The following is a 12,986-nucleotide window of genomic DNA, read 5'->3' as shown; positions in this document are numbered from 1 at the left end:
TATATAATCTTTGGACTTCCATAAATCTTGTTTGGAGTCAACCCATGTTTTTGTAAGAATAATTATGTCCATTTGCATTTTTATATTTTGTAGCATTTAATGAATTTCATCCATTTGTCTCCGCAGGTTCCTTCTGTTCATCTGGCGTACGTTTATACCTTGTTTTTCTTATATTATTTTACGAAGGGATTCATTCTGATCTTCGTGAATTTTTCTTGGCTGTTCTAGGTTTTCTAGGTCTTTGCAGTGCTTCATCTGTATAGTTTTTTCGCCCTCATATTTGCACATGAGTACATTTCTATCTTTGATCGATACATATTCACATTGTTTTTCCTTTGCAAACGTGTTAGCCAAGCATACCGTATTTAGTTTCATTATAATCGGCCGAGCTTCGGTTGTTCTTGGTTATCGATAGATCAATCACCTTTGATTGTAGGTTTTCGTTCCTGGTTACCTGAATGTCACAAATTTCAATCTTTGAGAGCTCGAGTTTTTGTTTAAATTCTTGTATGTTAGTTGTTAGTATATTAACACACATTTGAAAGGTACGAGCAAAAATTTCAATGATCCAACTGTCGCAGAACGGCAGCGTTATTAGCTGACCCATTAGCTGAAGAATATATCTTTGGTCAACGGCTGAACATCGAAGGGCTTAGCCGCTTGAGTCAGGAATAGGCAGGAAAGATAAAGTGCCTATTTCTTGTCTGAAAAACTGAAATCATTATACACCATATCATATCATCGTACATCATACATAGTATTAAAGTTCGAAACCAAAGTTTGGATGTTCAGAAAGTGACGTCACCTAACATTTTTTTTCTCTTGCCGTCATCGATCTATAGTAATCGTCGACGACGAAAATCAGCTAGCCGAATTTCTCAGTCCGGAAACAACCGCGCAGTAGAGCGGACGTGTGAGATTCGTGCTCCGCAGATTTCGAGTACCGGGTTCTCTACCTCCTGGATTCTGTGCTCCGGGTCAGCTTCCTGGTGCAACTCGAGTACCAGGGCAAGCGCTCCGTACTTTCTACGCTCCAGGTCCGCTACCTGGTGAGTTTTTGTTTAAATTCTTGTACTGTCGCCGCCATGGATTCCACTTTATCGTCCGATTCTTTTGTTCTTTTTTGCAGCTTGTGTATTTCTTTTTCAAAAGTATTATTTCCTTGTTTAAATTAGTAGTTGGTGGGACAAAATCATGAATTTTGTTACAGCAGAACTGCATCGCTTCTCAATAGTTGATATACGATTTTTCAGGTTCTTAACTTCCTGACTGTCGTTATCTAAGGCCCTGTTGTTAGTATCTGGAGCTTCGTCCTCGGCCTGGACAGCTGATCACTGGCACTCGTATTTCTATTTTCACATTTATCACAAGTGTATTTCAGAAATTTTTTCAAGGGATCCAGTACATTCATGTTCTTTTTAGCACTTGAAACATGAAAAAGACGTTTATATATTTATTCGCGGGTAAGAAAGTCACTTGTTTCGTTCACAAGATTATTACACAAACCGCACTGTTTCGCCATTCTAGTTAGCTTTAATCTTTTTTCAAGTGAATATTTTTTGTTTCAGAATCGATTTGTATGACCCTTTCTAGGCTAACTGGACCCCCAGGAACGCAAAAAGGACATCAAAGACAGCAAAGGACCAGCAGCACAGAAATCACGAAGGAAAGTTTTCGTTTTCTGAATGTAGCTCTTGCAATGTAAGAGAAGTCAAATCTCATTATTTAAGAATCTTACCCGGAATCTGTTCAGTATGGCAACCTGCCATGGCCAATTTCCCGCCGTTGCTGGACGCCCTCCAATGATCCTGGTGAAATAGGACAGCCTTGAGTTTCTACTGGAATTGAGCACTCCACATTTCCACGGTTCCTCAACGGTGCCGCTGAAGGAGTCCACCATGTTCGGTCGGAGATCTAATTCGTCCAACTCTTGATCCACTGTAGAAACACACGCCTTGTTTAAAAATGAATTTTTTCAATTCATATACCAGCACATATCCCTCAAATTCACGGGATCTCTCTACCATCAGTAAAATGTGATTCCGACACAATCAGTCTTCATCGATTGTTCACGAGGTAGAAACTGCACTGTGACATTTCACTGTTTCTAGGTAGCATTAATACAAGGTCACGCTGGAAAGCAGTTTCACCACGTACTGCAAAGTTACGATCGTTGTTTACTATGCTGCGAAAAATAAGGAAAGAAGGTAAAGAAAAGACTCACCATCGTTGTCGTCTTCGTATCGTCCTTGTATTCGTCGATAAATCCATTTTTGACAGAAGCTCCCTTCGACGTAACAGTAGGCGCTTTCGCGTATGACGTCGCGTCCGCAAATTCTTGGCCGTCTGCACCACCTTCAGAATAAAATGAAGAATAAAACCTCTGCAGCCAACCGCAAGATTGCTTCGAAGAGTCAAGCACAATAAATTTGAGCTGGAAAGTTTGCGACTTCGTAACTTGACCCCTGCGTATGTTGTATTTCTGAACTGGATCATGAACGGTCACTCTTACATGTACAATGCATAACTCTGTATTCACTCCTGTGCCTACTTCCAGTAGCTCAATTTCAAGCGTGCATAATTTGATAACCGGAAACATGTTGAAGCTATATTTGGATAGCCCGTACCTGTGTCGTTGCGTAGTGCAACTCCTGCTGCACGTTGACCATTTGCTCCATTTTCCATAGAAGCGGTTTGGTCGTTTGCGCGGTCCCTTCTGGCCTTGATTACCCTTTCGTCTGCCTTGTCTGGGTTCCGCTTCTTTTGGAATCTGGAGATTCAAATGAAGATAAGTTGGAAATAGTCTCACGGATGACTGTCAAGGATAACGTAGTAACTGCTCGCTTAATTGACAGTCGTTCCGTGACTAAACGATCTTTTGCATGCCTTGATGAACTTCAGTAACGTCCGATACAGGTATTTAATCGATCTATAACTATTATACGCGCAGGGACAAAGTTTGTAAGACGTTCGTTCTCCTTTTTGAGTGAAATTTATTTGTGCAGTAGTTACGACGGTGCAGAAGGTTTGCTGCAGGCTTCCGGGGTTCTTATGCGTCCACTGACGACCACCTTTAGAAGCGTCGTGGCCATTAGCAGCTTTTTTGCTGCTTTATGGTATCGGAGTGACTTTAATTTGTTGCAGTACCGACTCACCTGCACAACGTGAAACTTCTCTTTATGCCGATCCCTGTGTCTCTGACGCTGACGGCATCTTCTTCGCTTTCCTCGTCTCTTGTGGAAACAGCTCCGTTCTTCCTACACGTATCAATGATTGGTAAACTATCGGCGATAGGTACAGTCTTATACTGTTCAAAATTTACGATATTCACAGTATCAGTCAATATAAAAAACAAGAATTCGATGTTTCTTGACCCTTTACAGAACCGATGGTGAGTAAAATTTTTCTCTTCTAGCATCAATTTGCCTGTCTTTAGTTTAATTATCAGCACGTATCGGCGAAACTTACTCTAAGAACGGTGGTTCCACATTTTTTCTTCGCTTGGCACCTCCTCACTCTGTTTTGTGTGCAGTGATTACTACAAACAGACCATTCACTCCATTCTGAGAAGTGAAGAATTTTTGAGGACTCTGAAATAACAACAAAAGCGTCAGTTTTAGCCGCTTCAACGGTACTCATCGGTTTCAGAACATCACATTAGAAATATGCACGGGGACTTGTGATCTCGCAATTAATGCATGAACTCACTTTTTGAATTATGCACGGAGTCATTGCGGTAAAGATGCTGCGGCCACCAACTGGGGTTTTTCGAGGATGAAGTCAGAAGCTGGTTCCAATCGTCCTGCAAAAATAAAATGAATCCCGATATTATCCACCTGGAGTATCTCTGGAGAATGAATTAACTAATGGAGTTTCTTGTGCGCGAAGTGGGCGAAGAACTCATGGGTCAATAAGAGCGACATTTAAATAGCGGCACGCTATATGGCCTTGAGCTCAAAACAATTACGTTATCATCCGACCCACGAATCGCCGGTACATCATTATCCTCGAATCTGGGCAATATAACAGAAACCATGCCGTAATCTGCAAAACTGCAATTTGTACGAACGAGGCGTAAGTAGTGCAAGGTTACCGTAAAGTGTGTCCCGGATTTCGAGCGATCCGGCAATAACCAGTGTTACCTATCACCAATCTTTGTGCAACGATATTTTGCGCTTGAATCCCTGGTTTTCTTCAGATGTAAAACGGCATGCAATAAAAGACTGCATACGCAACAGATCAAGCAACGATTACGACTAAGAGGGCGAGGACAAAGACGTCCTTACAGATTGAACCTGTGAAGGCGATGTTTCTGGGTCAAATTCAGTTCTTGCGTAGCCGATTGTCTTTGGGTCAAAACAGGTGTGACCGGTAGTGAGCAAAAATTCCTTTTCACGATATTATGCGACTATACTTGCATAGATGTAAGGGGGCGTTGAAATTGTACGTATCGCACAATCGGATGATTTGCATTCGCATGGTGTTGCGAGGTAACGTAACGTCGGATTGACCTTATGCAATATCTATAAAACGATTCAGCGAAATTACTGTAATTGAATTAGCGTCCGTACCTGTAGCACAGTTTACAAAACCTCTAACCAATTCCATCAAAATGGCAATCAATTAGCCTCGTATGTATATTTAGATGCAAATCTACCTACAAATAGCGTCCGTCCTTCGTTCGGATGGCAACAATGGTTACGTGGGCTTTTATTCTATGGGTGCGGAGTCCATATGCAGTTGACATTTTTTTTAAACGCGTCAGAGTGCAGCGCCTGCTGAGGTAAGCAATTATTTTTTTGCGGATGTTAGATGCCCCTAATTGCAAAAAAATCCCGTCATCTCTGCTATGGCCTCGAAGATCTGCGTGTATGTATTCGCGTAATGCTTGTAGAATGAAGTCCGATAGAGGAATATCGTTGACGAGTGATCTATCAGTCACCGTCCAACAGCTGATGATTTTACGGCACAAATATAAACTTCCTCCTCCTGTGCTAATGATCCTTGTTCATTGTTGCGTTTGAGAATTGGATTACATGACTCTGGTCTGAGCTCGTTTTCCAATAGGGAAATTGAATTTACTGTTGATACAGGTTGATTCGCGCCTTGCACAATTAGTCGACTGTATGTGAAATTTACTAAAGATTTGCGATCATAAGCAACATCTTTATTGTTACCTCTTCTACGAATGTTTTTTAATGTTTAAATAGAAATTGAAAATTGTACAAGCTCGATGATTTTAAGTTATTGAAATCGAAGCATCCAAAGTGTTCAAAATTCATAGCTGCAAAATATTTTCCTTAATCATCTACTTGCGGTAATAGATTAATTAGCGACGGGTGCAATCATGCAATAATCATGAAAATTTCTTTTAAAATCTGATTCAGAATTAGTCTAAAATTAGTATACCGTCAAAATCATAATGACCATAAGTTAATATTTTCAAATATACTATTATGTCATATCTTAAATCTATCTAAACCATATCTGAAGTTTTACGATCCGGAAGCTGGCGTGAATGCTACACAGAAAGCAATGACGCTACGGTTACTGATTAACATTTTTTTTAAAACAAGTTAATCCACTCTTGAAGTTGTTATGGCTTACGAAATACGAATGTTCTTAGTAGATAAGTATAACTATAATATTTACGTAGAGTCTTATCAATCGCTTGACTGATACCAACTAAGCGTGTACTATCTTTCTCTGTCAGTGATATGATATTTATTATTAGTTAAGATGATCCATTATTTGAAAATTTTTTCGAGTAGTAAAAAATTTGAATAGAATTGTTTTATACATCCACTGTACCGTTGACAGAAGAATACAAAGACAGTTGCCCTTATGAGCTTTGGTGTGACAACCGAAAATTGTTGTGCGCTTGTGCCCCCTGAGATGTTCCGACGGTACAGTTGAGTATTATTGCAGAACATCAGAGTTACCGATTTTGACATGATGCTGTTTGCATTCACCTTCCGAGTAAGACAGTCGTCGTAATGGAAAGCCAAAGCCAGTACTTAGCCTGTGTGTACTTATCGGCTTGTCGGCGATACAAGAAATTAATAATGAGAACAAATTTCTTCCAAAATTCGTAGCAAAACAGTGATTTAATTAAAGCATAGATACCCGACAGAACAATGTATACATATATCGTAAATAATAATCGATCAGATGCAATAATGAGACCAAGAAGTATATATGTATATGCGGTCCGTGTACGATATTGATATATAAATGATCCATTTACGATTAATACGTGATGCATACTATAACTTTTATAATTTTCCAAGAGCGAAACTGGATTATCTACAATAATACGGCTATGATATGAACATAGAAGAATTATTCATTACTAAATGGGATTCAACTCGATACGTGCTCGATGTATTCCATAACATTAATATTCATAATTATTCCAAGAACTTTTCATTTGCTTTCTCGATCTTGAATTTTCGTAGGCAGAGAATCGATACGCTGTTTTAGCTAGTCGCAAGTGAAGTATTTACGTTGGGTAGAGGTCTGAGTCGCAGAACGGCAGCGTTATTAGCTGACCTGAAATGAAGAATATATCTTTGGTCAACGGTTGACCATCGAAAGGCCTAGCCGCTTGAGTCTGGAATCGGCAGAAAAGATAATGTGCGTATTTCTTGTCTGAAAAACTAAAATCAGTATAGATACATCATATCATATCATCATACATCGTACATCATACATCATCGTACATCCTACATCATACATCATACATCATACATCATACACAGTATTAAAGTTCGAAACCAAAGTTTGGATGTTCGGATCTTCGGATGTTCAGAAAGTGACGTCACCCAAAATTTTTTTTCTCCTGACCTCATCAATCTATATAGCCGACAATCAGCAAGCTGAATTTCTCAGTCTGGAAACAACCGCGCAGTAGAGAGGACGTATGAGATTCGCGCTCCGCAGACTTCGTGTACCGGGTTCTCTACCTCCGTGGTTCCTGCACTCCGGGTCCTCTTCCGGGTGCAACTCGAGATCCATGGCAAGCGCTCTGTAGTTTCTGCACTCCAGGTCCGCTACCTCGTGAAACTCGACTTCCAGAACGAGCGCTCCGTAGTTCTGGCTGTCCAGATTCTTGACCTGGTGACTTTTGACCAAGCGCTGTGTAGTTTCTGCGCTTCAGGTCCACTTCCTAGTGACACGCAATTTCCAGGACAAGCGCTCCGTGGTTCCTGCGCTCCAGGTTCACTACCCAGCGAAACTCTACTTCAAAGAGAGGACGAGGAGGACGAGGATTTGTGCACCGTATAACATTTATATAAGTGGGAGTAGGATCAGGAGTAGGTTCAGGATTGGGAGCAGGAGTAGAAGTAGGATCAAGAGTAGGATCAGGAGTAGGAAACCGTACCCTACCGTACCCTACCCTACCATACCCTACCCTACCCTACACTCCTCTAGCCTTCCCGTCCATATTCTCCTCCTATACTCCAACTTCTACTCCTACTCCTGATCCTACTCCTACTCTTACTCCTACTTCTCATCCTACTCCTATACCTACTACTCGTCCTACTCCCACTTCTACTCCTGATCCTACTCCTACTCCTACTTCTACTGCTACTCCAATCTTACTCCTACTTCTAGTACGATCTTACTCCAACTCCTGATTCTACTCCTATATCTACTCTCACTCTTGAACGTACTCCTGATCCTACTTCTATTCCAACTCCTACTCCTGATTCCACTCCTATTCCGACTCCTAATTCTGAATAATAATGTTATGGAATATATAGATTGCGTATCGAATTGAGTCCCATATCGAAACGAACGTCTTTTATTCTCATATTATTGCCGATTATTGAGGATAATCTAGTATGTTTCCTAGAAAATTATAGAATTTATAGTATGCATCACGTATTGATCATGAATGAATCATACATATCAATGTCGTACGTGGAACGCATATACATTTATACTTTTCGGTCTCTGCATCATTATTACATCTGTTCCATTTTTATTCATGAACTATGAATACATTCTTCTCTCGGGTACCGATACTTTAATTGAATCACTGTTTTGCTACGACTTTTCAAAGATATTTATTCTCATTATTAATTTCTTGTATCGCCGACAAGTTGGTAAGTACACACAGGCCAAGTACTGGCTTGGGCTTACCATTGCGTAGACTGTGTTACTCAGAAGGTAAATGCAGCCAGCATCACGTCGAAATGGGAAACTCTCTGATGTTCTGCAATAAGTTCTCAACTCTACCGTTGGAACATCTCACGAGTCAATTTTCGGTTGTCACATCAAAGCCCATTCGGACAACTGTCTTTATATTCTTCATCCAATTGTAAGGCTAACCCCTTTCCATTTTTGGCGAAAATTCTCGTGATTTTGAAAAGTGCTGGAATCAATTCTTTGGCGCACTATGTCAGCGTGATTTTGCGAGAGAAATCGATTGGGCGCAGTTTCAATACGCTGCGATCAACGCATTAAAAGTTACAGCCAAAAAACCAGAACCTGAATTTTCGACATTTTTCAGCAGGTGCTTTTTCGCTCGCCATATCTCTCCTGTTGGTCCTACGCTCTTTTCGCTGCGATTTCTGAGGTCCAGAGGGCCCAATTGGTCAGATAAGGGTCATTTAAATCGAATCTGAGACTGGGAGGCAGGGATCAAGGTGGGAAAGAGAAAGGGAAAGTTTCTTTGCGGAAAGGGGAGCAGAGAGTAGGGAGGTAGTCGCGAGAAGGGAGAGGGGCGAGATGGAGTTCAGGGAAATAGAGGAGAGAGAGAGGGAAGAACAGAGAAAAGAGAGGTGGGAGAAAATGAGGGAATCGAGGTACAACAGATGGTACAGGCTAGTGAAAGGAGAAGGGATACCAGGATATCTGGGAAAGGGATGGGGAGAAAGCAGGTGGATAAGGGTGGCAAGATTTAGATCAGGAAGCGAGATGAAGAAGGCAAGGTACTGGGAAGAAGAGGAAAAGAGAAGGTGTAGGGTGTGCGGGGGGAGAAGGAAACATGGGAGCACGTGCGGGAAAGGTGCGTAGGCTGGGATAGAAGGGAGGAAAGCTGGCAGGAGGTGATGAGGGAGATGTTGGGTGAGGAGGGGGGGGGGGGGGGGAAGTCTGGATGAGAGAATTAAAAGGATCAGGGAGGTACAAAAGAATAAAAGAGTGAGAGATGAATGGGAAATGGAAGTCGGTTAGGGTTAGGACGATTTAGGGAATAGAATAAGGTGAAATAGGATAAGGTTAGGTAAAGATGGGGATAAAAAAAAAGAAAAAAAAAAAAATCAGAAAAGGATAAGAGGGAAAGTAAGGGGATGGCAAGGCAATGGCACAGGACACAGGCAATTAGAAATTGAGTAAGGATAAGGTAGGAAGTAAGAATTAGGGTAAGAATAGGTTAAGAAAAAATGTAAAAAAATATTGTAAAGGAAGAGGAAAAGGGAAATCCTTGTAACCCCAATGGTAACAATAAATATAACAAACATACATACATACAAATCGGATCTGAGACCAAAAGTTTTTTGCCCAAAAAAAAAGTAAGGCTAACCCCTTTCCATTTTTGGCGAAAATTCTCGCGATTTTGGAAAGTGCTGGAATCAATTCTTTGGCGCACTATGTGGACGTGATTTTGCGAGAGAAATCGATTGGGCGCAGTTTCAATACGCTGCGATCAACGCATTAAAAGTTACAGCCAAAAAACCAGAACCTGAAATTTCGACATTTTTCAGCAGGTGCTTTTTCGCTCGCCATTTCTCTCCTGTTGGTCCTACGCTCTTTTCAATGCGATTTCTGAGTTCCTGAGGGTCCAATTGGTCAGACAAGGGTCATTTAAATCAAATCCGAGACCAAAAGTTTTTCGCCCAAAGAAAAAGTAAGGCTAACCCCTTTCCATTTTTGGCGAAAATTCTCGCGATTTTGAAAAGTGCTGGAATAAATTCTTTGGCGCACTATGTGGACGTGATTTTGCGAGAGAAATTGATTAAGCGCAGTTTCAATACGCTGCGATCAACGCATTAAAAGTTACAGCCAAAAAACCAGAACCTGAAATTTCGACATTTTTCAGCAGGTGCTTTTTCGCTCGCCATTTCTCTCCTGTTGGTCCTACGCTCTTTTCGCTGCGATTTCTGAGTTTCTGAGGGTTCGATTGGTCAGATAAGGGTCATTTAAATCGAATCCGAGACTAAAAGTTTTTTGCCCAAAAAAAAAGTAAGGCTAACCCCTTTCCATTTTTGGCGAAAATTCTCGCGATTTTGGAAAGTGCTGGAATCATTTCTTTGGCGCACTATGTGGACGTGATTTTGCGAAAGAAATCGATTGGGCGCAGTTTCAATACGCTGCGATCAACGCATTAAAAGTTACAGCCAAAAAACCAGAACCTGAAATTTCGACATTTTTCAGCAGGTGCTTTTTCGCTCGCCATTTCTCTCCTGTTGGTCCTACGCTCTTTTCGCTGCGATTTCTGAGTTTCTGAGGGTTCGATTGGTCAGATAAGGGTCATTTACATCGAATCCGAGACCAAAAGTTTTTTGCCCAAAAAAAAAGTAAGGCTAACCCCTTTCCATTTTTGGCGAAAATTCTCGCGATTTTGGAAAGTGCTGGAATCATTTCTTTGGCGCACTATGTGGACGTGATTTTGCGAAAGAAATCGATTGTGCGCAGTTTCAATACGCTGCGATCAACGCATTAAAAGTTACAGCCAAAAAACCAGAACCTGAAATTTCGACATTTTTCAGCAGGTGCTTTTTCGCTCGCCATTTCTCTCCTGTTGGTCCTACGCTCTTTTCGCTGCGATTTCTGAGTTTCTGAGGGTTCGATTGGTCAGATAAGGGTCATTTACATCGAATCCGAGACCAAAAGTTTTTTGCCCAAAAAAAAAGTAAGGCTAACCCCTTTCCATTTTTGGCGAAAATTCTCGCGATTTTGGAAAGTGCTGGAATCATTTCTTTGGCGCACTATGTGGACGTGATTTTGCGAAAGAAATCGATTGTGCGCAGTTTCAATACGCTGCGATCAACGCATTAAAAGTTACAGCCAAAAAACCAGAACCTGAAATTTCGACATTTTTCAGCAGGTGCTTTTTCGCTCGCCATTTCTCTCCTGTTGGTCCTACGCTCTTTTCGCTGCGATTTCTGAGTTCCTGAGGGTCCAATTGGTCAGACAAGGGTCATTTAAATCGAATCCGAGACCGAAAGTTTTTTGCCTAAAAAAAAAAGTAAGGCTAACCCCTTTCCATTTTTGGCGAAAATTCTCGCGATTTTGAAAAGTGCTGGAATCAATTCTTTGGCGCACTATGTGGACGTGATTTTGCGAGAGAAATCGATTGGGCGCAGTTTCAATACGCTGCGATCAACGCATTAAAAGTTACAGCCAAAAAACCAGAACCTGAAATTTCGACATTTTTCAGCAGGTGCTTTTTCGCTCGCCATTTCTCTCCTGTTGGTCCTACGCTCTTTTCGCTGCGATTTCTGAGTTTCTGAGGGTTCGATTGGTCAGATAAGGGTCATTTAAATCGAATCCGAGACCAAAAGTTTTTTGCCCAAAAAAAAAGTAAGGCTAACCCCTTTCCATTTTTGGCGAAAATTCTCGCGATTTTGGAAAGTGCTGGAATCAATTCTTTGGCGCACTACGTGGACGTGATTTTGCGAGAGAAATCGATTGGGCGCAGTTTCAATACGCTGCGATCAACGCATTGAAAGTTACAGCCAAAAAACCAGAACCTGAAATTTCGACATTTTTCAGCAGGTGCTTTTTCGCTCGACGTTTCTCTCCTGTTGGTCCTACGCTCTTTTCAATGCGATTTCTGAGTTCCTGAGGGTCCAATTGGTCAGACAAGGGTCATTTAAATCAAATCCGAGACCAAAAGTTTTTCGCCCAAAGAAAAAGTAAGGCTAACCCCTTTCCATTTTTGGCGAAAATTCTCGCGATTTTGAAAAGTGCTGAAATCAATTCTTTGGCGCACTATGTCGACGTGATTTTGCGAGAGAAATCGATTGGGCGCAGTTTCAATACGCTGCCATCAACGCATCGAAAGTTACAGCCAAGAAACCAGAACCTGAATTTTCGACATTTTTCAGCAGGTGCTTTTTCGCTCGCCATTTCTCTCCTGTTGGTCCTACGCTCTTTTCGCTGCGATTTCTAAGTTCCTGAGGGTTCGATTGGTCAGATAAGGGTCACTTAAATCGAATCCGAGACCAAAAGTTTTTTGCCCAAAAAAAAAGTAAGGCTAACCCCTTTCCATTTTTGGCGAAAATTCTCGCAATTTTGAAAAGTGCTGGAATAAATTCTTTGGCGCACTATGTCGACGTGATTTTGCGAGAGAAATCGATTGAGCGCAGTTTCGATACGCTGCGATCAGCGCATTGAAAGTTACAGCCAAAAAACCAGAACCTGAAATTTCGACATTTTTCAGCAGGTGCTTTTCCGCTCGCCATTTCTCTCCTGTTGGTCCTACGCTCTTTTCGCTGCGATTTCTGAGTTTCTGAGGGTTCGATTGGTCAGATAAGGGTCATTTAAATCGAATCCGAGACCAAAAGTTTTTTGCCCAAAAAAAAAGTAAGGCTAACCCCTTTCCATTTTTGGCGAAAATTCTCGCGATTTTGGAAAGTGCTGGAATCAATTCTTTGGCGCACTATGTGGACGTGATTTTGCGAGAGAAATCGATTGGGCGCAGTTTCAATACGCTGCGATCAACGCATTAAAAGTTACAGCCAAAAAACCAGAACCTGAAATTTCGACATTTTTCAGCAGGTGCTTTTTCGCTCGCCATTTCTCTCCTGTTGGTCCTACGCTCTTTTCAATGCGATTTCTGAGTTCCTGAGGGTCCAATTGGTCAGACAAGGGTCATTTAAATCAAATCCGAGACCAAAAGTTTTTCGCCCAAAGAAAAAGTAAGGCTAACCCCTTTCCATTTTTGGCGAAAATTCTCGCGATTTTGAAAAGTGCTGAAATCAATTCTTTGGCGCACTATGTCGACGTGATTTTGCGAGAGAAATCGATTGGGC

General features: G+C 41.4%; 1 protein-coding gene across 2 annotated transcripts in view; it reads right to left on the bottom strand.

Annotated features, from left to right (window-relative positions):
* LOC124180314 (serine protease 55-like) overlaps positions 1-12,986 on the bottom strand; it is a 123,568-nt gene that overhangs the window by 4,711 nt on the left and 105,871 nt on the right. Inside the window, exons 2-7 of one of the 2 annotated variants that reach the window (XM_046565707.1) lie at positions 3,709-3,802; positions 3,469-3,590; positions 3,156-3,257; positions 2,628-2,770; positions 2,225-2,355; positions 1,739-1,938 (exon numbers count right to left, since the gene is read on the bottom strand). In XM_046565707.1, the coding sequence (XP_046421663.1) occupies positions 1,739-1,938; positions 2,225-2,355; positions 2,628-2,770; positions 3,156-3,257; positions 3,469-3,590; positions 3,709-3,802 (792 nt within the window). The remainder of the gene's footprint in view (positions 1-1,738; positions 1,939-2,224; positions 2,356-2,627; positions 2,771-3,155; positions 3,258-3,468; positions 3,591-3,708; positions 3,803-12,986) is intronic. The other variant, XM_046565716.1, reaches the window with a different exon arrangement.

The sequence above is a fragment of the Neodiprion fabricii genome, chromosome 1 (genome assembly GCF_021155785.1).
Source record: "Neodiprion fabricii isolate iyNeoFabr1 chromosome 1, iyNeoFabr1.1, whole genome shotgun sequence".
NCBI classification, from domain to species: domain Eukaryota; kingdom Metazoa; phylum Arthropoda; class Insecta; order Hymenoptera; family Diprionidae; genus Neodiprion; species Neodiprion fabricii.
Note: the sequence above shows the minus strand (reverse complement) of the source record. Positions and strands in the feature narration are given on the sequence as shown.